Consider the following 25866-nt stretch of genomic DNA (forward strand, 5'->3'; position numbering starts at 1 on the left):
CATGCTTCAATACTCTCAATTGTGAAGAAGAAATGCTTGTGTCCATGAGCAGAATGTGCTCTGTTCCAGCCACTGCAACTGCTGCAACTCACCTGCCTTATAGGATCAATGCCTGGGCACAGCTACTTTGAGCACAGATCTTTGTTCTCCTTGTCCATTTATTTATCCATACCCAGTTTTTCCTAGACTCTATGCAAGTAAGAGTCCCACTTCCCAAGGAGGGGGTAACTATTGTTTCAGACAGTACCCTTCCTCCACACAACACGGCAAGGGCACCAGAAAGGCATTGAGATGGGAGAACCATCACTTGCTCATGAGCACTTTGACTCAATCAGTCCAGTGACTGTGTTGCAGCTGGTAATCATTACTCATCAGTGTCCCTATGGCACTTCAGAGGCAGCACTGCAGGGAAGGATGTTCAATATCATACAAACCCCAGACAGCTTGCTTGGGAGGAAGCATATATTGGACCCAGGCTGCCCTAAGGCAAGGGCTCAAAGTTCTGCCATACTCATCTGAAAAAAGGATCCAAGAGAAAAGAAGTCCCTAGGCAAACATACTGGTATGCTCAATGCACGATGTACAACTCTAACTGCTTGTTAGGGTATGGCCCCGTACCCTGTAAAAAATAAAACTTTCTCCCACACCCAATAAGATTTTATTCTTCCCACCTTGCCTTTTTCTTTCAAAGAAAAAGTATTAGTCCAAGGCTAAGCTCAGCTCTTATTCTGACTATCAATTTCTACTAAGCAGAGGTTGGATGGCCATCTGTCATGGATGCTATGTTGAGATTCCTGCATTGCAGGGGGTTGGACTAGATGACCCTTGGAGTCCCTTCCAACCCTACAATTCTATGATTCTATACTAGCAGAAAATTACCTTTAGAGGTGTCTTTTATATACTTTGATGTCAATAAAGCCCTTCTTTCTCTGTTACCACAAACTGCTTACTATAGAAGCAGCTTCCCTCCTACAGCACTGCAAATTAAACTGTTTTTCATGCAGAGAACATGTTTGGATTAACGTATATAAATATAATAAATATATGTCTAAAATAGAAGCTGCCATCCACACCCCACATCTGGCTTAAGCACTTCACAATGGAGTGTTGGTTCTCCTCTCCCCCTGAATTAGTAATTTTAACTCACGGTTGCTACCCAACTTTTTCTTCTTGCTTTTTGATGCTGCAAAGCACAGTCAAGCTTTCTGCACTATGTATGTCAGAGTTCCCTGCTGAAACCAATGCTGGCTTGGGAGAGTTTCTGCCCCCATTCTCAGGATGACACAGTCCCCAAACCCACCCTTAAAAACATGGAAGCAAGCCATGAGACTATTATAAATAACCCCTGAAGCTGATGAGTGAAGCTTTGGTAGAAGCAACATTTGCAAGTTTAGCTCTTAATAAAACTCATTTCCTGGCCTCAGGCTGATGCAAGTATATGGGAAAGGGAGCTGAGATGTCTGAATGGCTTGGCTGTTCTCAGCCATTTTCATCTTTGTCCTCCTTCAAAATGATCTGTGCCATCTGACATGGACCAGCACAGCCACTCCTGTTTGCACATGGACTTGCACAAGGCAGCAAATGCACCATCTTAACATCAACCACACCACACCTCACAACTCGTTCCAGGCAATGAACTTTTTATTCACTTGCCATTTTTCATTTTGCTTTCCAGTATCTCTATTTGAGTCTTGGCACTTCTGGCCACTGCAAGAATGGCTCCTGCATATGAATCCACATTCACTGTTTTTCTTGTTGCCAGAGACAATGTGGAATGGCCACTTGTGGTTTCTCAGGATCCTTGAGGAGAGTATGCAAAAGCTGTGATTGAAGTTAACCCCTGAGCTGCCAACTTGTGTCATTGTGGAGAGGTACTGGGTGGCCTCAAAGATTTCTACTGGAGGAAGAGATCATATGCTTGCCACCAACTGCAACCTCAAAATCATTAGCAATATGTTTATCATCCATTCTTTGACACATCTCTGGAGAGGAGGTTAAGGGAAGAGATTATTGATTCCTTAAAGATTTAAACGAGAAAAGGTATGAAGCTGAGGGAATTTGTGGTTTCTTAGAATAAGGGTTCTCAGTTTGTGCAGGATGTTTAGACAGTCGCTTCTTGGAGATAACTGATTCAGAAAAGGAACAAGGTTCTATAACCAGATATACAGTATGGTAATCAAAAGTATGTTTTGGCATGACATCAAAACTGGACTCTATTGCTGCTTAACGCAATGAAAACAATGTCAATGACACCACTTTTCAGAAAGTTTTCTCATCCTATCCCTGCTAAGGCATCAGACTTAGAGAATAAATAACTAATTCTTCTGCATCCTAACAAATAAAAAGGAACTGCAGCCCATTTTTAGATGAGGAGTTATCAGCCACAGTGAAGAAGTATTCAGTGCATCTTTTGCCTTAACAATTGCAGAAAAGGCATGAGCACTGGAACTGACCCAATCTGGAACTGGCTGTGTAGAAAGCTTGGCATGTCTCAGGAGCATAAAGATATTTCTTCCCTGCATCCTCCCTCCCTCCACCTGCTCACATGCACACCCACACCAGGGCAGGTCTTGCCTCTGTCAGGGACTTTGTCTCCTGAGAAAAACTTTCTTAGCATGCAGGGTTTAAAGCAGCTGCTGGCACCATCAGCTGTTGTTAATAGAACTGCTGTGCCAATCTCTGGGGCCCGCCCCTAAGAGACAAGGTGCAAGCACACACACCCTTCCACACAAAACAACCTTCTATACTTTTAAAAAGATGCATATGATCCTCTCATTCACTTCCCACATGCAGCTACACAAAGCCTGCAACGCATATTCAACATATATACACACAGTGAAAAGAATATATGGTCACATGTGCTATTCTCAGCAATCCTGCAACAGTGTTCTAAGCCAAACAGATTTATGAGAATAGTTTGGTTTCAAGCTCAAGAATGGCATTTAGATAGAGTAGGGCTTTGCACCACTTATCAATTCTGGCAAGAGAAGATATGTGGCATGGCAGAAATGAAGGACAGAGGTGATATCTTCTATGGAAAGAGTGAGGGAAGCAATCAAGGGTAACATCAGGGCCCAATCCTGTCAGGCTGTCTTTCCCACATCCCATCTCAGAGCCAACTGACACCAACTGCCACCCGATCCAGCTCCTGCTTTTGTTTTGTTTCATGTGTGTGCAGCTGTTAGTTGCTTTGAGGACTTGTGACAAAAAGCAGGCTATAATCTACTACATATCTCTCTATGTATAACACAGCACTAAGGAGATTGACCCATCAGTGCAAGCAGTTCTGCTTACCCAATGGAATGATCTCCCATCTCCTTCCCCCGCATGCTGATGTGGGAGTTATCCTGCCCACCCCACCCCACAGCAGCCAATTTGGTGGAACACACGGTGGGAGGGGAAGGGATATGCCCCATTGCACTACAATAAGTCCTTGTGTGGGTTTGTGTTACTTGGACCAGTTAGCTGAATCTGCCCCTCAGTGGCAAAGCAAGTGATGTTTTAGCAAAGCTTGACATTTCACCAGTCCAATGCAGATATCATTGTCAAGCCATGGTTCAGAAACTTTGGCGGGGGGCGTTCCTCCTCCCTTTTGTAGCTTGCTGTGAAATCCAGCCTTGACAAGCTATGGTTACTGCAAACCAGGAACTGCATCCAAACCTTCTGGAGTCATAGTTTGGAAGCGATTCCTGGGTGGAAGCAACTACAGTTCATCCAACAGAGATGCAATGACAAAACTAAAGTTTGAGAGAAGCAGGGAAAGGAAGGTGCTATATCTTGTAGGTAGTCAGACACCAAAATACACTTTGGTCACTATGCCTTAACCAAACCATAACAGCTGGAAATCAATACAGTCAATTACTAGTGATATATAAGATATGGAAGTCATGAAAGTCCAATATGTTTCTTTTGAGTGCACTAATAAGATTTAGGTTAAGAGCTGGTGGACAACTGTACAGGAAATCAAGAGGGGGTTTGTCTTCTTGCAGAAGGACCAGCATAAATTTAATGATTATGGTGCCAAGGGGTAGTGATTTTTCTGAATTAATATGGAGTCAAGGGGGGTGCATATATGGCACAACTACAAAGCTACAGTTTCCAGGGTTCTGGTAGTGGTGGTAATTTTTTACTGTAACTATTTCATCAGTTAAAACAATTCATTAAAAAAACCAAAGACTTCAATTTACAATAATTGTAGGGCTGCCCAAAAACACTTACTCTCTCAAGAGGCTCACAAAAATTAAAAGAATAAAACACAGTATTAAATATGCAATACAAAATAATAAAAGGATTTCAAGTGCATGTCCAACACCACCTACATTAGAGGGACACCAAGTTAGAGTTATGATTTCTAGTTTGCTAATTCTCCACTTCTTGGTGCCCCTGTAGCCTAGAATGTTTATACAAGTGGTGTATTTAATTTCTGTTGTATCCTTGTTTGTTTATGCAAGCCTCAGCTGTAGGCAGCTTCATGGCCTGACTCACTTTGCAATTTTATAAATACCATTTTTGCAGTTTCTGAATAGGCAATGTACATTATTAACAGCTGAGGTCAAGAACAACATTCTCCTAATTGCAACTCAACCGTCTCAGGTAAAAGAGGAAAAAAATGAACACTACCCTTTTCCAGAAAGAAGGAACTTTCCCACTATTCTTTAGTTTGCATAGGTATTTCATTCACAGACCACAGCACCGGCCTATTAAAGATTTGCAAGATAGTTTTCTTTTACATCTCAGTTCTTCCAGCCAGCTGGATGTCTGGATAGTTCCAGTACAGTGAAGTCTGATTATTGACCAATAAAGCTATAACCATTATTGGTTGTCTGCTTTCAGAGTTCTTTAATCTGCCCATGTAATTATCAGGCTTCACAGCTTCAGGTTCTCAAAAACCCCTCTTCCATTGAGCTGAGATGCTTAGGATCAGGAGGGTCCATTTTATTTGGCCACTTTCAAAACGGTTTTAGAAGAAAATCATTTTTACAACATACCCCAACACTTCACTGCTTGCACATCAGTCACAATGTAGGGCACACATGTATTTTGTTCTAATCCTTTTGCCTAATGTGTGGCTCGTACCAGTGACCCTGAGACTGATGTTTAAAATAGACACACCCCATTCCATATGCTAGTAGGGCAAACACAGAGAACACTTGCGACTGCTGCTGTTATATCTACTTTAGCCCCCAAACAAAAGCCTTCATCAGACAACTGATTTTGAAAAGCAAATACATCTTTTTAAAGCTGTGAACATCTTTATAGAGCTCAAAATGTTGCACATATCCTTAGCCACAAATTAGTCTGAATATTCTGGGGACCACAACCAAGCCCAGAGATAAAGAGTTAAAATCATAGCTTACTAGTAAAGCCCAAGCTTTGATGAAGAAGATGCCATATGAAATCTCTGGCATCTCTACAAAAAGGATGCCAGAATCCAGGGCTGTAGGTGTTAATTCTACCAATTTGGGGTGGGTGGAGGAAATAATTACGTCTTTATATTAAAATAGGGATGGGGAACTTGCAGCCTTGATGGACTCTCGATCCCGTAAGCCCCAGCAAGGTGATGGGAATTAGAGTCCAACAATATCTGAGGGCTATAGGTCCCACATCCCCGTATTAAATAAGCTCACCCTCTAGTATTAGAATAGCAGAATAGTTAACATACTTAATAAACAAATCAACTGTATCCTGAATACAGCCACAGATTTAGCCATCCCGTGGATGCCGTACGAAAAATGGATTTGTAGGGTTGTTTGTTTTTTCTAGGCTGTTTTCCATTGTTTGTTAGCTTAATAACCATGTTACTAGAAATGGTGACCTCAGAAATGCAGGGAGAAAGTACTGTAAACATCCCATCTTCAAAACTTCAGTTTATGTAATCTTGAAGTTAGAAGAACATGTTCCAGAAATCAGAATTGCAACTGAGCTCAGAGTTCCCCGCACAGCGGAGGCAGTTAGCAAGAGAAATCACTTGCTAACATTACTAGCCAGAAACCAACTGAGTAATCGAGTATTACTATAGTTATCTGTTTCTGAAACACCAAGAATGCAATTTACATACAATAAAAACTACTAAACTTTACTGCCATCTTTCCAACTAGCAAAAAGAGAACCACTAGCCACAAACTGTTTGGTCATGACTGAAATGCAGGAAAACAGCAGTAACACTGTTGAGTATAATCATTTTAGAAAAGCACTATAAAAAGCTTCACAAAAGTTCTCAAGCATCCTTTTAAAAGCCTCGTCTGATAAATCCTTATAGTCCTATGGAAAATTGTAGTTTTGGCTAAAACTACCAAGACAGTTGGATCCAGACTTGCTCCTGTTGACAGAAGGAACTGAGATCCAGGAGGAGGTTCCTGTGGGAGGAAGGAGAGACTCTCATGCTGTTCTGGAGGGTACCCCAACCAGTGTTTGAAATTCCCCAGGCACCAAGCAAGTTTTGCAACTGGCACAGATCCAATTTCGATGACACGGAGATCTCTGGATGTCAGACTGATGACCGTCATCTAGCTGGCACCTCCAGCTTTCTTAAGCGCTAGTAAATTGCATTTATATCCAACCTTTTTCTCCAAGGAGTACACGGTTCACCCCCCTCCTAAATTAATTCCTACAACAATCCTGTGATGTAGGCTAAGAGGCTGTGACTGACCCAAGGTCACCTGGTGAGCTTAATGACTGTGAGTTAGGATCTGAACCCTGATCTCCCAGATCCTAGTCTGACACTATGCATTTTCCATAGCCACTGTACACTGGGTTCACATCATCATCATCAAGTTATTTACCATGACCCTAAAGTCTCATTCCTGGTCTGTCCCCTCCAGTTCAGACCCCATGAAATTAAGATTTTTTTTTTGCCCCCATATGAATCATTTTGCACTTGTTTACATTGAACTGCACTTGCCATTTTACTGACCATTCAGTCAGTTTGGAGAGGTCCTTTTGGAGCTCTTCACATTTTTGATTTAGCAACCCTAAACAATTTAGTATCATTAGCAAGTTTGACCATCTCATTGCTCACTTCTAACTCTCGATCAATCGCTTATGAGCGAGTCCTATCTATATTTGTGAATTAGCCCTGCTTAGGACAGTGGTACTTCTATGTTCCTTCTGAGTAAACATGTGTAGGATTAGGCAGCAAGCTGCTTACACATCTAGAGTATCTATGCCATATTGTTTTCCAAGACCATTGTTACTCATTTCATCCAATTCCAGTAATGGACACAATACCATAAATCTGCTTTCCTAGAGAACTATTGTTTACATCAAGGTGAGGAACTGGCCATGGCCAAAGAGCTTTATCATTATCGCCCCCATCCCTTACAGGTCAAGTCTGACAAGTAGGCAGATGCCATCACCTGGCATCACAATTGCCTACAGGATTTTTCAGAAGCCCCTTTCAATGTGCTATCTGCATAGCACTTTTCAGACACTGGTGATCAACAGTGCCTGCAAATGCCCTTTCAGCTGAGCTAGGTTTTTCCTGCCCCACAGGCATCATGCAAGTGGGCATGTTTGGCCCAAATGGCCTGGTGGGCCAATGGGGAGGCACCGTTGGGCCCAAGGGGCAGAGGTACCCCACCCTTAATTTGCATGGACAGTGAAGGCATCCAGAGATAACAAATCATCTCAACTCCAACAAAAGAAAAGAAATCATCAGGTACAATACTCTGGAAGCCAAAGATACTGAAGTATTTCTGTTTGTCACTTTAACCGTAGTCTAAACTTTTATGTACCTCAGCACATCTAGGTACAAATAACAGGCTATCTGCCTCTTAACCCAAGAGCAAGCATCTTATCAGGCAACTCTTTAATTCATGTTAAATTAGTTAACCTGTATGCAGAAAGCCAGGATGTATTACACTAAGACAATTAGACAATCATTTGCCATGCCTCAGTGCAGGTCAAGAACTTCATATGGTTAAGCCATGAACGTTGTTAACCTCCCCACACTAGCGACATTACATTAAAAATTAATATTTGGTAAACCATACAGCAATCTGATATGTCAGTCTGAGAATTTTTAAAAAGCAAACTTTTCTAGAAGTCATCCAGTAATTAAAGGTTGGGCAAAAGACAGACTATGCTCCATGGATGAACAACTGGCCAGTTTCTGGGAATCTGCCTAGGACCTACTGGTTGTTGGGATTCTGGCAAAAAGTGATGGTGCATACCAAGTATTACTTAAAACAGATTAGTTATGCCTTAATTGGTCAGAGATCCCAAGTAGACACAAGACCAGGTCAATCTACCCCTGCAGTAATCAACCCTTCAAGAATATTCAAAGGAGACAATGGCAGTTGCAGCTGGGTACATGAAATTTACAGGGTTGACAGAAGAGCAATTTAGAATAAATTAATGAGTCCAGGTACTGTTTTATCTGTGACAAAGCAAAATAAAACATACAGTCTCAGGGATGGAAAAACAGAAACCAGCCACCATATTTCTGACATGTATTTTGGATCCCTTAGTCTTCAGTACTCACAAAGCTGGCTAAAAAAAAAAATTCACCTCCACCTATGTCATTGGACACACATCTACCTTCAAATTCAGAAAAGAGGCAAGCATTATAGAAGCATGGCCTTTCCACAAATACTTCCAGAGTAGCAGCCATGTTAGCCTGTTGCAGCAAAAACAGTCTTGTGATACCTTCAAGACTAACCAATTTATTGTGGCACATGCTTTCAAAGTCAAAAGCTTCCTTTTTGCATTTTGTTTCCCTCTGGCCACTGCCTTCTCCATTTCTCCTGAACCATGTGTATGCCTGGCCTGACAATTAAATATTATGCTTCAGATATTGCCTCTCTGAGATTCTTTGGAAGGAAGAACAGGATAAAAATGTAGTAAAATATATAAATATATTTGATGACGTGGACTCTGGCACACAAAAGCTTATATCATAATAAATGAATTGTTATTTCTATGTATCATTGCAGTTGGTATGACAGAATAGCTTAAGACTTTCAAATACTTTGCAAGAAAAAAAGAGATCAATTCCTTGTTTAACAGATGCAACTTCAAGAGCAGTATTTATCAGCAGTTTGTCTTGACAGACTAGAACATTAAGGACAGGCTCCTCAGTAAGTAGACATCTTCCCACAGGTTTATAATACTTGAATATCCTGTATCTCATTCTGTTTGGCTACCTCTTTTTTTTTTAACCTACATTTTAGCAAAGTCACATGCCCTTTACAAGACATCTAAAGTTAAGGCCAACACATGCACACAAACAAAGCTAATTTCTGACAGTGGTTCAGAACAACACTGTGGCCTAACAATCCTCTGAGACAGGAAGGGAAAATAAGAATACGAAGCATGAAGTATGAACTCCCAAGATTCAGCTCCATCATTCGAGCCTACGGTCATCAGCAAAAAAGATTCAAAAGCTGGGATCCAAAAACCACAAATAGGATGATTCAAGAAGAATTTGTACTCAGTATTTCGATCAGCAACTTGCTAACCACACTAACTTGTATCTCTTATACAGTAGTGAACTGTTTTGGAAACCGATATTTCAGTACAAGCGTCATCAACATGGATACAAGAACTCTTCTTGTTATTGTCGTTAATGGTGTTTTACAGAAGAAAGAGACAAGTCTCTGCCTCAAGGAGCTTAAACTGAAATACCTAATTTTAGGCATGTTCAAGAACTTGCAAAACACCCAGAGGAATTTCTGCCTATTACCTTTGTACAAAAAATGAACATGTTTATCACAATTTGCTTTAAAATATGAAGTAACAGTTGATAAACATGGCTTGCTATTTCAAAGGGTTGAAGGCCAAAATTCCACTAGGGACACGCAAGCCCCTGAAGCAGGCTTAACGTAAGGATTTGCAATTGTATCATAAGTGTTTTAAAAGGTATGCTGGGACCTGTTCTGTTCTATAAAGTGCCCGTTAAACTAGTTACAGTATATAAATACTAGTAAAAAATGCTAATAAATTACAACCAAAGAGATGGTGATGTGCAAAGACATGAGACTTTAGTTTTCACTTGGAATGTTATTACTGTACAACCAGGTTTAGGAGGAATGAATCAACACAATGAGATTTCAGAAGTAGGCAGCTAAGCAAGAACACGGGAATCTGGATAGCCCATGAATAAACACTGGCCTTCAAACAGCAAACAGGAAGATAAATACTACCATATTTATCTGATTCTATAGACTGATCCTACAGCCCTATGAATAATTGAAAATAATGTATGTAAGTACAGTGGTACCTCAGTTTAAGAACAGCCCTGTTTACGAAATATTCGGTTTAAGAACGGTTTCGGTTTAAGAAGGGACTTCTGGAAGGGATTAAGTTCGTAAACCGAGGTACCACTGCATACTGATTTTTTTATTGCTACATTTATATTGCACATTTCTTGTAAACAGCCCAAGGTGGCATACATGGTTCTCCTCTTCATTTCATGCTCAAAACAACCCTGTGAGGTCTATTAGGTTGCAAGATAGTGACTGGCCCAAAGCCACATAGAACGCTCCATAGGTGGGGATCAGAACCCTGGCCTCCCAGGTTCTAGTCAAATACTCTAACCATTACACCAGTTTTCTGGAAATCTTTCTTGTTTGCACTGGAAATTTTTCTGATGCCATAGAAAGTGATCTAGTTTAGTATGTTTATTTTTCTTCCATTTAGAAAACAAAGATAAAAGCACTAAAAAAAAAAAAAAAAGATTTGTCCTACAAAGCACACTTGAAGTGGTTTTAATTATATATTATGTAGACATTTCTTTTGGAATACTTGTACAATTTAATGACAGTAGCATGTATTCACCTCACATTTTCTAAATTTAAGGCAAACAGGTATTGAAAATGGTGGACATGTTGTTTTGATTCCCTTGCACCTGCCACTTACAAATGCATGTATTCTCTCTCACACGTGATAGGGATAATCTTCTGAAAAACATTAACTGCAACTTTCAAACTGCTGAGCTTGCCTAATATTGTATTTGCAACTGGCATCCATTTATTGTTACTAATGAACTTATGAAAGTATTAAATTTCCACGGAAAAGTGAACCACTGGAAAAAGTTCACTGTTTTTGAAGATGTCCACCTGACATCACTGGTTTAGCACATGATTGCTGCATTCTAACTAAAAAGTTTCATTTTCAGAACATAATGTTTCACATTTTCTACTTTCTTCTTCCATAGCTTTCTTCAAGGAGAAAACAGAACCCTATATGTTCCTTTGATAAGATGTCTAAAACATTTAATTATTACTAAAACCAAAAAGGCCTCTCATACAAAATACCTTTATCAAAGATTACCATTCATAGCAAAAACTACAACAAAAACCTTTAACATCAATTTCTTAACATAGAAATCTGAGCACTGCCAGCTAAGATACTGTTTTTTATTCAAGCACTTTTTAAGGCTATTCATGGCTCTAGCCAACTTGCTAAAATAAAGTATTTCTTGACTTTTGTACTGCCTTTCAAAATATTTACAGCTGGATCTGAAATATACTAGATGTTTCTCAACAGAGCTTACTGTCATTCATTCAGTATGACATTATTCTTTGAATCAAAAGGGAGAATCTAAACGGCTTCAGAAAGCCAAACAAAATATACTGGTTTCCTTGTTGACCATTTCACTTCAAGATCTCTGTCCTACTTCCAAACTGCACACCCCTTCCCCCATATTTTACAACTGTGATAACTGGTGCCACAGAAATCTAATGACTCAGAGACTGGGTCATCTTGAAAATTAGTTCCCATGAGTAGCATTTGGTTGTAAACAAGGGAAGGCATGAGTGGTCATTTACAGCTCTACTGAGGAGCCAGACCCCTTCCTTCAGCAACTGTCACCTGGCAGCAGCCATTATATCCAGTTGCAGTAATGGAGGAAAGAGGAGAGGTAGGGCTGCGCCACCAATGCACCAAGATTTTGCCGCTTCTTACCTTAAACTTTCTTTTTTTTATAAAAAATTTTATTCATTTTTCAAACACATAATAAAAAACAAACACAACACAAAACAAAAACATACACAACATTAAACATATACCGACTTCCCCATACCTCCCTTTCGCTGCATCCTTATTCCACAATTCTTTAGCAACCCTTTAGTCAATTTATCTATTAGTTCCCTTTCATTAGATTTCCTTAAACTTATTAGTTACAGCTGTAATTCTCTACTTCTTACCCCTTGACATCTTAACACTCCTCAATTTTACAACAGTTTTTAAGATATGTTTTGAATTTCTTCCAGTCCTCTTCCACTGTCTCTTTCCCCTGGTCTCGGATTCTGCCGGTCATCTCTGCTAGTCCCATGAAGTCTGTCACCTTTGTCTGCCATTCTTCCAGAGTAGGTAGTTCTTGCCTTACCTTAAACTTTTTCACCCCTACTTGTCAGTAGAGAAAAACAAAGAACCTGTAGCCAAGTTTGCTTACTGCCTCCTCCATCCCTATCCATTTTACTTCTGTGTTGTATCTGTTTAAAGTATAAGCATGAGAGTAGGGGCTTTCTTCTTTTTCTTCTTCAATAAAGTGATCTAAAAGCCACTCTTGACCTCTTTCTTGGCTGAAGCGAACAAACAAATATTACACCGAATATGAATCTTAATACAGTATAGACCAGACTGTTGAGGAAAGATGAACTAATGTTTTAATTATGTATTAGGGCACTGAATCTCAGACAGAAGAGTCATAGAAACGATAAAGTTCAAGCAATTAAGATGTGGTAATAACTTCATCAGGCTATGAAATGAAACCACAAAGCTTCATTTGCCAATATTAATTAGCACACCACTTAATTTGTATATAGTCAGAAGGTCTCTGTTTTCCCCTTTTGAAATGAAAGGTTTGCCTCAATATATGGCACAGGTGCATGTGTACAAGATTTGGGCTTTAGTTGATCTAAGGGGATACTTAAAAATAAGTCTGTAGGGCTAGTTACTGCAAACTGATCCTAAACTAGAGTGTTTGATTTTTCACTGGCAATTCAACCCATCGTGTTACTACTGAGTAGGAAACTGGCATTTCAATATAATACAGCAGGTACCAGATATTATTATTATTATCAGCATCTACATGCTTATGTTCATTAACATGGTATTGTATGATTTAGTCAGGCACCCAACTCACAGATGAAAATGCAAACTTTCCAAACTATCCAAATAAACTTAACTGTGATTACATATTATTTAATATCAAGTGAATGGCTAAAAAAACTTTATCCCTTCTCTTTCAGGCTTCTCACAGGCATCTGGCTGGCCACTGTGAGAACAAGGTGCTGGACTAGTTAGGCCAGTGGCCTGATCCAGCACGCTCTTCTTGAGAGCTGTTTCTATTACACTATCTCATATCAGCACCTACGCTTACATTAAACACACAAGAAGCTTCACTACTTTGAAAACATTTTCCAACCAAAACTCACTACCAACCAGAACACTGCTGTAACTCCTCACTTTCTACATCAAAATTCCCAGTTTTCCTAGCTAAAACCAAGCCTTGCAAACTACATGCACCTCAAAAGGGTGTTGACACAATGATGACAAAATAATTTTCTCCACCCCAAATCTCACGAGGCAGTGAATGAAAATGAACACATCCAGAAATCATTTGTCCTGTAAACCAAGAGCTGGAAGGGCTCCTATAGACCAGGTTTGTTTAAGGGTAAATACATTCACCTTACAGCACAAGCATTCCTGGAATACCAAAATGATCAATACTGCTTTAGCTAACAGCGCTTCTTAAAAGAAAAAAAGTAAATCAACAGAACAAGAAGTCCATCCTTCTTATTTTATTGCTCTTCCTCAAGAGCACGGCAGCCAACTTTTTAAAGGTACCCAGGAGTCCACCCACACATACTTCCAGAGACACCTTTTTGTGCTTCCTGTCAAGAGGGCAGGTTACATTAAAGCCTTCCAAGGCAAAAAGAAGAAGAAGAAAAAAGGTCTTGCTTCCGCCTCCCCGCTTCCATTTGCTTTTATCTTATTCAAAGTGAAGACCCACAGCACTTAAGAGAGACCTGTGTAACCTGCCCTATACTCCTGAGCCCGGCAAGGACACCTCCATTGCTCTCCAAACCACGCAAAGTTACCTCCCTCACACCAACCCACCTACCCAAAAAAGCTACAAGGGGTGGGGGACCCTTTAACGGATTCCTCCCCCCCCCCCGTTTTTTAAAGGAAGCGAGGGAAACGTGTTTGTTGACAGCTCCCGCGCGGCGGAGGCGGTTACGCCAGTCAGGCAGCCTCTCGGCGAGGGTGAGCCCAGCCAGAGAGGGCCGGGCGCCCCTTCATGCCACCCCGCCAGCCCCGAGCGCCCCTCCTCAGGCCGCGCCGCCTCCCTCAGCGCGGCGCCGGCAGCCCCTTCCGAGCGGCGGCGCCCTCCCCTTCCCGTCCCTTTACCTTGCGGACCCCCTTGTAGATGTAGAAGTAGAGCTCCCGGCCCACATTGAAGCAGAGCCGGTCGCCGTTGCCGCTCTGGTCGTTGACGTTGACGAAGGAGACGCGGACGGGGTTGGAGCCCTGCGAGTTGAAGGGCACCCTGTTGGGCCGGCTGTACTCCGAGTGGCTCAGCAGCTTGTACAGCCCCTCGCGGGTGGTAAACTGGGTCTTAATCTCGTTCATCTCCTTCCCTCCTCCCTCCGCCGCCATCTTGGAAAGGAGCATTCATCCTGCCCCAGTGCCCGGATGTTGAGGCCAGCGCGCAGGCGCCGCCGCCGCCAAGAAAGGGGGAAAGCTCGCTTCCCCTGCCCGAAAGCAAAAGGGAAGGGAAGCCCGTGGAACGTTCACGCCGCGATGTGGGCGGGGCCTCAGGCCTTTCCCTCCCCACCCCTTGTTTACCGCGGCGCTGCGCGTGCGCCTGCTGCGCCCCTTTGGGATGCGATGGGGAGGGGCGAGGCAAAGCTTTCAGGTGGTAGGAAGGGGGGGAGAAGGGGGAGGAGCCTCCGGAGCGGAAGGGGGCGGAGAATGAGAGATGAGGAAGAAGCGAGGAGGGCAAAGGCTGGCTGGAGGCGTGCAAGCAGATAGGAAAGGGGCGGGGCGGCTGCTGTTAATTAAAGGGCAGGTGCCCTGCTGTTGTGTTGTTGTTTTTTAATTGTTCCTATGGCTTTCGTAGATTTTATATATGGATATAGTTTTAATGATATCACTGTCTAATTTTTAAAAAATGATTTCCCCTCATCTTTTGAGGGGGTTCTTGTTCTCTCTCTCTCTTGCCACATAATGCTCCTGCCAACCTAGCAGTTCGAAAGCACGTCAAAGTGCAAGTAGATAAATAGGTACCACTCCAGCGGGAAGGTAAACGGCGTTTCAGTGTGCTGCTCTGGTTTGCCAGAAGCGGCTTAGTCATGCTGGCCACATGACCTGGAAGTTGTACGCCGGCTCCCTCGGCCAATAAAGCGAGATGAGCGCCACAACCCCAGAGTCGGCCACGACTGGACCTAATGGTCAGGGGTCCCTTTACCTTTACCTTTAGTCCCATAATAATAATAACAATAATAATAATATAACTTTATTTATACCCCACCCCTCCCGGTTCAAAAACCAGGCTCAGGGCAGCTAACAACAAATTTAAAACACTTAATTGTAAAAGCAGCATAAAATACAGTATAAAAACATGAATAACAATAAAATTCAAAGTTCAGAAATCCATTTAGGGGAAATCCATCTAATAAGCATTAGATAATCACCAGGGCTAGCTGGCTGAATTAGTCCTACTTGAGCCAGCAAGGAGGCCAGGGGAGAATTAGCTGTGGGGTCTCAGAGCGGGTAATCTTCATAAAAGGGGAGGGAAGAGAAGGGAAATAAAAGATCAGGTTGAATTCAAATTAAAGGCCAGGCGGAATAGCTCTGTCTTACAGGCCTGACAGAAGGAGGTTAAATCCTGAAGGGCCCAGGTCTCATGGGACAGAGCATTCGACCAGGTCGGAGCCATCACTGAAAAGGCCCTGGCCCTGGTGGAGGATAGTCTTCCTTAGGGCCCAGGACCTCTAAACTATGATTATTCATGGACCTTAAGGTCCTCTGTGGGGCATACCAGGAGAGGCGGTCCCGTAAATACGAGGGCCCTAAGCCATAAAGGGCTTAGGCGAAAAGGGAAAAGGCTTAAGGAAAAAGGCGGAGTGTAAGTAAATAGATCATGATAATCTAGGGGAAAGCACTCTGCACATGCTCTTCATTGCTTAAGGAATGCATATGATAGGCTTTTGTTTCTTCACTGTGTGGTTTGTATTGTTGCTTCCAGCAAAGGAGCTATTGGGGGGGGGGCGCTAATTATATTAGAGGCTGCATCCACAGAAGTATAGTGTCTAGATCAATGGTAGTCATAAAAGGTAAAGGGACCCCTGACCATTAGGTCCAGTCGTGGCCGACTCTGGGGTTGCGGCGCTCATCTCACTTTATTGGCCGAGGGAGCCGGCGTACAGCTTCCGGGTCATGTGGCCAGCATGACTAAGCCGCTTCTGGCGAACCAGAGCAGCGCACGGAAATGCTGTTTACCTTCTCGCCGGAGCGGTACCTATTTATCTACTTGCACTTTGACATGCGTTCGAACTGCTTGGTTGGCAGGAGCAGGGACCGAGCAACAGGAGCTCACCCCGTCACGGGGATTCGAACCGCCAACCTTCTGATTGGCAAGTCCTAGCCTCTGTGGTTTAACCCACAGCACCACCAGTATCCCTTAAGGGTAGTCATAGTGCTGCTCTATTCTGCCTTGGTCAGGCCACACCTGGAGTTTTGTGTCCAGTTCTGGGTGCCACAATTTCAGAAAGAAGTTAACAAGCTGGAACATGTGCGGATGAGGGTGACCCTGATCATAAAGGATCTGGAACGGTTAAAGGAGCTAGGTATGTTTAGCCTGGAAAAGAGGAGACTGAGAGCAGACATGACTGCCATCTTCAAATAGCTAAGGGCTGCCCCATGGAGGATGGACAAGCTTGTTTTCTCCTGCTCTAGAAGGTAGAACCCAAACCAATGGATTCAAGTTGCAATAAAGAAGATTCTGACTATACAGCAGGAGGAACCTTCTTATGGTGAGAGCTGTTCAACAGTGGAGTGGGCTCTCTTGGAAGGTGGTGAACTCTCCTTCATTGGAGGTTTTTAAGCAGAGGTTTCGATGGTCATTCGTCTTGGAGGTTCCTGCATAGAAGAGGATTGGACTAGACCTGGCATCCCCACCCTTTGGCCCTCCAGATGTTTTGGACTACAATTCCCATCATCCCTGACCACTGGTCCTGTTAGCTAGGGATCATGGGGGTTGTAGGCCAAAACATCTGGAGGGCCGCAGGTTGGGGATGCCTGAACTTGACCATTGTGGTCCCTATAAACGCTACGATTCTATACTTTACATGGTTCTTCTTCCACCCTTTTTTTAATCCTCACAATAGCAAGACCCTCTGTGTGTGTGTGTGTGTGTGTGTGTGTGTGTGTGTGTGAGAGAGAGAGAGAGAGAGAGAGAGAGAGAGAGAGAGAGAGAGAGAGAGAGAGAGAGAGAGAGAGTCTCCAGAAAAAGTGAGTGGGCTCCGTCCTTTAGCCCAAAATGATATTGACCCCTTTGAGGGCTGATAGGAATGTGCAGGGGGTAGATAAAGATCTGGGGGCAGGAAAAGGGGTGGGGGAGGTTTACAAGGTATAGTGCCAAAAAAAAAAAATTGCTAAGATCTGTAAGCCTCAGAAATAATAAGAATGGGCATGTACAATTCCATTGTGGAACCTCTATTGTTTAATAAAATGATTTCACAATCCACTGGATGTAAATTCTTACAGCTTACCACTGTGTTTCAGCCTTGAAAGGCTGATCTTTCTACTCTACAAATACTGTCCACTCACCTTCCCTTGTATGTTTTACCTTTTGAGTTTGTAAGCCTGGTGTCAGGGCCTATGCTTTTTATCTCTTTGGTTTTTTTCATTTATGTGATCTGCTTTTGGAGATAATAGTCTAGAAAACAGGACAAAAATATAGGAAAGAAATAGTGTCCTGAGTTTGGATGGTGCTTGGAATATTTCTAAGTCTGAATAGCTGTGGACATTTATATTATTATTATCTTGCAATAGCCTCCATTGTGGCTGCTGACTTGTGATTTCTGAAATGGGTACAAAGGTCTGTGGTGGTATTTGCAAGATACTGCATGTCGCATTCCGAGCCATTTGCTTTTTAGAACATCTATTACGTGGCTGGACTTACAGATAATACAATGTGCTGTATCTGCAACGGCCATGAAAATTATCTCAAAAGAACCAATTCCAAAAAAGCCAAGGAAAAACCACCTGTCAGCTTCCTTTCATAGCTTTTCATGAACCTTCAAACCAATGCAAATTATTTTTGAAAGCTGGGCTAAATCATTGTGAATCCAGTTGTGATATGATCTGCTCTTATCTCAAGGAAACTGTCACTTTCAAGACCTAGTACATAAAGCACAATATCACCTTCATAGCTGCAAATCTAGCTATGTAATGAAGATTACAGCATGTTCGTGGCGGTGAGGGGGGCCAGACTTGTGTTCGTGCCTGTTTTTAAAATTACAAGTAAGACTGCAATCCTAACCCCGCTTACCTGGGTGAAATACAGTTTCTAATTTGCAGTTCTGTAGGAGGGAAGCAGCTTCTATAGCAGGCATAGGCAAACTCGGCCCTCCAGATGTTTTTTGGGACTACAACTCCCGTCATCCCTAGCTAACAGGACCAGTGGTCAGGGATGATGGGAGTTGTAGTCCCAAAACATCCAGAGGGCCAAGTTTGCCTGTGCCTGTTCTATAGCCAGCCGTTTGTGGTAACAAAGAAAGGCATGCTTGACATCAAAGTATATAAAATACACATGTAAAGATAAGTTTCTGCTAGTATAGATAGAATAATAGATTTTGTAGGATTAGAAGGGACCACAAGTCTCATGCTCTGCTGACTCAGCTATGAAATGGATGCTAGTCTGTGAAAGCTTATGCCTTGATAAAATTGCTCGGTCTGTAAGGTGCTACAAAATTCATTGCTGTTTTTGCTGCAACAGACTAATACAACTAACCTCCTAGGTGCCTGAGGTTGTTGTCCTGTGCACAACCCTATGTTGTTCAACCCTGCTGAACATAGTGTATTAACAAGCATGTGATTGCACAGCAACCTTGTTATAATCTGAAACCGGCAATCCTAAGTAGCAATTTGTTTGAAAGCATTTGTTTCACTAATTTCCCATAGGAAGAGAAACTACCCAAGCAGACATAGCCTGGTAGCAAATTATGAGCTAGGCCCCTTGCAACTGTGGCATCACAGCAGCACGTTCCAGTGATCCAAGGTACAGATTCCATATCACATTTTACAGCATGCATATAATAGATTATCCAAATAATAATAACTTTATAAATGTATCTAAATAGCAAAGAATAAATGCTAATAGAATAAAACTATCAATAGAAAAATCAGGAATGCTGTAATGTTTCTGGTGTAGCATGAACATTTGCACATAATATTAGAATCTGAATGTATTACTTTAGCTCCCTCTGGTGAATTTGGTTCATGTTGCAAGACAGGAGAATTTACTCCCTCTTTCCGTTAACAAGAGAGACTCTGGACAAGACCCAACGCCTAGTTCCCTTACTGCAGCTTACCTCCCACTTTCTTTTGGTTTATACATGCAACAGCTGAGTGGTCTATATTTACACTCCAGACTGTAGGTGTGTGTGGTGGAGGGGGAAAAACTATTTTATTATTGAACTTGGTGAGATTAATGAATTATTAAAACCATGCTGCAGAAGAGATACAATAAGAACTTCCAGCACAGAGCCCTGAATGCTTGTTGCACTTTGCTGGTTGGTATAGTTAGTGATGTGAGGTGAGAATATTCTCTGCTAGAAAATGCTCTGGAGAATATTCTCCACAAAATGTACTGTATTTTTCGCTCTATAGGACGCACCCGACCATAGGACGCACCTTGTTTTAGAGGGGGAGAACAAGGGAAAAAAATCTCCCCCTCTCTGCTCAGCACCCCTTCAGCAAAGTGGCAGGAGAGTCTTGCTCTCCCGGGAGCTCGCGCTGTGCTCCAAAGGCTTCAGGCAGCTATCCCTGAAGCCTGGAGAGCAAGAGGGGTCGGTGTGCACCGACCCCTCTCGCTCTCCAGGCTTCAGCGAAAGCGACGCATAGCCTCCGGAGCGCGGAGGGAGCGCTCCCTCTGTGCTTTGGAGGCTTCGTGTTGCTATCACTGAAGCCAAGGAGACTGCATTCGCTCCATAGGACGCACACACATTTTCCCTTCATTTTTGGAGGGGGAAAAGTGCGTCCTATAGAGTGAAAAATATGGTAAATTCTGTGCCATCTACACAGCTGCTTTAAATGGACACACCTCATTAATCGAGAATATTCTCGAGAATTTAACATCACTAGCTGTGCCATAAATAGTCTTTAATGCTTTTGGAGAACAATGTTCCTGAACAGCCTTTGCTCCACGCACAAGCTGCATATCGTGATATAGTCCATTAAAGCATAGTCTCTAATATTTCATAGACGCAAAGGCTTGTAACACCTGCTAGTGTTATACCAAATCAACCGCCCAAGCTCAACCTATTTTATTTTTTCCACATCCATTGCCATACCTCCATGGGCAGTTAGATATGCACATTCCTTGGCTCTGCCCATGTCTGCTTTAAATTATGATGTTATGTCCCTATTTTTGTATACTGTACCTAGTGATGTTAAATTCTCGAGAATAATCTTTTGGAGAATAGTCCTGAGAATATTCTCGATTAATGAGGTGTGTACATTTAACGCAGCTGTGTAGACGACACAGAATTTACCGTTTGTGGAGAATATTCTCCGGAGAATTTTCTAGCAGAGAATAGTCTCACTTCACATCACTCGACAAAGCCACGCTCTTAGACTACTCTGCCATGGAATAACGGTTGGAATCCAGAGTGGTTCTTCTTATCCCAAGTTGCGTCCCTCCTAATCCCTTTGACAGCAGAAAAAGGAAGTCCATCATGCTGTGTGCCCACGGGGTGTTCATCATGGATTACTTTGAAGGGTTCATGCCTATCTGAGTATACTTGAAACAGGAATCTGTCTTATACCTAATTGGTCCTTCTATCTTAGTATTGTCACTTGAAAGGCTGTGGTTTTCCAGCGTTTCAAGCAGGTGTAGCCAGTTCCAGCCCCATTTGAAGAAACCAGAGTGAAATATACTTGGAGTCGAGAGTGGATTTCATGCTCTTTATTCAGCTCATAGTGGTGAGGAGAATGAAAGTTCCCCCAAAGTATCTGCTTTATATACATTATGTACACAATGGGCCCCAAGTGATTGGCTAATTCCGGAATTCTCCTGTAGGCCAATCAGGTTGTGGATTCACTTCTATCTGGAGCTGGATTGGGTGGCTCCTGCAGACCAATCATACTGCTGCCTTGTTCTAGGACCAATCAGACTGCTGCATTCTGAATCCTATTGTTCTAGGACCAATCAGACTGCTGCATTTTAGATCCTATTCAACTCAGTACATAACACCGAGACTGAACCTGGGACCTTTTGTATGCAGCTCACATGGTCTACCACTGAGCTACAGCCCTTCCTTGTACAGTACAGTGGATGCTTGGGTTGCAAACGTGATCCGTGCGGGAGGCACGTTCGCAACCCGCAGCGTCCGCAGCACCGCATCTGCCCATGCATGGGTTGTGATTTGGTGCTTCTGCGCATGCACAAAGCGCAATTTAGTGTTTCTGCTCATGCGCGAGTGCCAAAACCCAGAAGTAACCCATTCCGGTACTTCTGGGTTTCGGAGCGTCTGTAACCCGAAACGCGCAACCTGAAGGGTCTGTAACCCGAGGTATGTCTGTATCTCTTTTCCAAGACGGAGCTCAGAAAAGCAGGTCTGTTTCTTGCACATTTCACATGCAATGATCTCTGCTGTTCTTTACAGATTCAACTTCCCCCTCCTTAATTGTGTATGCTTGAAGGGACCCAACTAATTCACCAAATGAAAGCAATGGAAAAGAGAGAGATGGAGAGAGAATCGACTGGAGTGGGTGGGATGGTTGCCTCTGGCAACACACGTGCCTGCCTATGAACTGCAGGCATGATGTACTCTGCCTTCTTCTCTGCGTGGGTAGGGTTGCAGCTTGCATTGATGAGGTACCATCTGCTAGTGGGGATGTAGAGCTGTGCAACATTCCTTTTCCTAACTCCAGTAGAACTATAGAGATGGCTTTATTTGCTGATGCTTTCAAAAGCACATGGGTCTCTGATGCCTGCCTTGGTCTGCTTGCCCTTTTTCATTGTCCTAGCACAGTGCTTCCCAACCTTTTTTGGGCAAAGGCACACTTGTTTCATGAAAAAAATCTCGAGGCACACCACCATTAGAAAATGTTTAAAAAATTAACTCTGTGCCTATATTGACTATATATAAAGTAACTCTCTTTAATAGGAATCAAATAAACACAAAGAAAGTATTTTATAATTACTTTATTATGAAATAGTAAGTAAACAGAAATATGAAAAATTATAAAATACTTTATTCAGTGCGCAACCTGGGCCACAGCCCCCCTTTCCTCCCGACCCAAAAATTGTCTCTGTCGGGAAGCACTTTAAAATGACTGGCTGATTCCCAAAAGCCCCCCCCCCCTTCCCGCCAACAGCAAGCAGATGGGAAATTCCTGGGCCCCCGAAAGCAAGATCGTCCTTCAAACTACACCCCGCCCCGCAATCACCTTGGGTGCAACTTCCGTAATGCTTGTGCAAACCTCCTTTTCCTGGCCGTTTTGCCCGTCTAAACGGCGTGCCTCTCCCCCTCCCGCGTCAGTGACACCAGTGACAAAACGGCAGCCCCTGGAAGCTGGCAGTCATCACGCACGCACGCACGGCGGAGGGACGCAGGCGGGTGGGCGGCTGCCCCCTTTGGCTCCGAGGCGGCTAAGCGCCACCGTCCATCCCCCCACCCCGTCCGTTCCCGTGATCGGAGCCCAAGTGTGCGCACGGGGGGGAAGGAGGGCGCGGGGTGGGTGGAGGCGCTTCCCTGCTTCTCTCTCGCTCGCTCACTCTGCTGCTCCCGCCACCCGGGAAGGAATAGGTAACCTTCTGCCCATGAATTATGCACCGTGCGCAGAGATTCCTGCGGGCGGACGCCGCAATCCACAGACACTCCCCCGCCCAGCTTAAGAACGAGCATGTCCCCCCCATATTTTTTTGTTTTGTTTTCTAAGCGTCCGTGCAGATTGCGTTCTCCTCCTCCTCCTCCTCCTCGCGTGGATCCAGAGGGCTCCTCCGCTTCCCAGCCCAGCCTCTTCTCTCCTTTGCAGTTCGACGGGGGGGGGGGGGGAGATGGCGCCGTGTCCTACTTCGGAGTGAGTGTGTGTGGCCAGCGCCAGCGAGGAGACCCAAGTTAGGCAGAGGCTTTCCGCGGGGCGGAGGCAGAGAGAGAGAGAGACACCGAGGAGTGCGCTCTTCCGACGGAGCTCCCGACCCACAAGCAAGGTGGCTCCGGCGTCCCCACGAGCGCACACACAAAACACGCCCGCGGCCAGAGACGTGTCTGCCCGCACAAGCCTTAGTGACTCCCACGGCACACCAGGCAACGTCTCGCGGCACACTAGTGTGCCGCGGAACACCGGTTGGGAAACACTGTCCTAGCAGCATTACCACTCAGCTTCCTTGGAGGCTGCCTTCTAAGCTATATATTGCAGCTGACTTGTATGTGAACACACAGTACCGATGCTGCTGCCCATGTCCTCCCTTAACCTACAAGGGAGTGAGCTGCAATATCTAGCTGTGTGCATTTCCTCAGTAGCTGCATGTATTTCCTCAGTAGTTTGTTTGGCATTTGTGGGCTTTGGTTTTAGCTTGGTTTGAGCTTGTCAAATTTTGCTGTAAATAAATAAATTAATAATAATAATAATAATAATAATAATAATAATAATAATAATAATAATACTAGAATTTATATACTGCCCTATATCTGGGGGTCTCAGGGCAGTTCACAGAATAAAATCAAGATATAAAACCAAAATACATAATAAAAATAAAACAATAACCCAATAGCCCTACCCCCCCAAAGAACACATTAGGTTCATTGGGTTAGCGGAGTCTGTAACCTGAGGTACCACTGTAGTATACTTTATGAATGACTCACAGCTTACATATCCACAGAAAGGCATGGGAACAGAATTCAAGGAACATGAGGTGGATGAGGTGGGGACCAGATCTACCCTTTGCACTTTGGATCTCGGAGGCCGTCAGACTGTCACTATTTTTGGATAGAATTATAGTTGATTGGAACGTATTCTGCAACAAACCCATTTCCTCAAAAGATCTGACCTTTTGTGATAAGGAAAGTAAAATTGTTTATTATTATTTGTTAAATTTGTATTCCGCCCTATACCCGCAGGTCTCAGGATAAAATCACAATATAAAAACACAAAATACATAAAATCGAAACAAAAACAACCCAATAACCCCCCAAAACATTTTAAGTTATAGGATAACACTTGCCTATAACTTCTGACAGAGTTGGAAACTCTTGTCTTCAGTGTTTTGAGAAATGGTTATAGTTATAGTTTAATGTTATTGGTTAATATAGGTTAATGTTATAGATAGTAAAGGAGCTTATAGTAACGGAGATACACCTCTAGGAAATTTAGCAAAATAAAATCATAAAAGCTATCTTAATCTGCATCCAGCTGTTGACTATGCAACACCTGGGGTGTCTTTTGATCTAAGGGTCCCCCATCCCCAATGGAGATCAGAGCAGTGTATATTCTCTCTATAGATTCTCCACCCGTGTGCCTTTCTGAGATGTGACTGGGTGTTTTTGGCAGAACTGAGCAGATGCCTATTTTTAGGCAAAGTTATTTGGAAGAGAGCTTGCTTGCTTGCTTGCTTGTTGCCATAGATGACTTGATAACAGAGAATGAGAGACTCTGATGGAACTGCAGAGGGAATGAACAGAATACAATGCAAATGGACCCTAGTTAATTATTCTGCTTTGGATTCTCCATCTCAACAAATGAAGAGATTGTTCACTATTAGACAATCCTAGCATCTTTCCTGTATCCTTTCTAATATGCATTTGAATATTTTGTGTGATTTAGTCAGAAATATTAAGGCTGTGCTGCAACCACAAGATTAATCTTCTATATGTAGCATTTGGAAACAGCCCAATCCGTGTCAAGCCTACTGTGTGATGCTCTGATTCTATTTGTTATTTGGGTCCAAATATGATAAGTTAAATCAAAAGTTCTGTTTTGCCCTCATTGACTATACAGTGGTACCTCAGGTTAAGTACTTAATTTGTTCTGGAGGTCCGTTCTTAACCTGAAACTGTTCTTAACCTGAAGCACCACTTTAGCTAATGGGGCCTCCTGCTGCCGTTGCGCCACCGGAGCACGATTTCTGTTCTCATCCTGAAGCAAAGTTCTTAACCCAAGGTACTATTTCTGGGTTAGCGGAGTCTGTATCCTGAAGGGTATGTAATCTGAAACGTATGTAATCCGAGGTACCACTGTAATGAGGAATCTAAAAAATAAACTTTCCTGGAATTTGCTGTCAATGCAGCCTTTCTAGAGTAGATTAAGCCTGCCTGCTAAATTCCAGCCAGATTTATCAAGGGTTTTTTTGTTTGTGCAGGAAACTTTCAAAGTGTGTTTGTTGTTATTTTTTGCTCAAGTTTGATGCTAATTGCAGGCATAGCCAACCCTTCTGAAGGGATGAAGCCTCTTATACTTTGGAAAGATAGACAGGTCTCCCTCAATGACAAACTTTACCATGGGGGGGGGGGTGAAGGGGTGGCCATAGGACATGTTGAATTTTTAAACTCTCAAATTCCAAAAACATTGGGTTCTAAAAAGTTGTAACATGACTTGGGAACTCAAAAGCTATTTTGGTTAAATTAATATGAATTTGTTTTGCTTGCTAAATGAAATGTGTGTAAAATTGCATAGAAATCATTAAAAATG

The 25866-nt window shown here is 43.0% G+C and overlaps 1 protein-coding gene across 1 annotated transcript in view; it reads right to left on the reverse strand.

The window, feature by feature from the left end:
- The window catches only part of WDR20 (WD repeat domain 20), a 50624-nt gene extending 35908 nt beyond the window's left edge, over positions 1–14716 (reverse strand). Inside the window, exon 1 of the mRNA XM_081911926.1 lies at positions 14356–14716. Coding sequence (XP_081768052.1) covers positions 14356–14619 — 264 coding nt within the window. The 5' untranslated portion in view covers positions 14620–14716. The remainder of the gene's footprint in view (positions 1–14355) is intronic.
- Positions 14717–25866: the final 11150 nt, after the last annotated feature.

This window comes from Podarcis melisellensis (genome assembly GCF_964234715.1).
Source record: "Podarcis melisellensis genome assembly, chromosome: 1".
In the NCBI taxonomy this organism is placed as follows: domain Eukaryota; kingdom Metazoa; phylum Chordata; class Lepidosauria; order Squamata; family Lacertidae; genus Podarcis; species Podarcis melisellensis.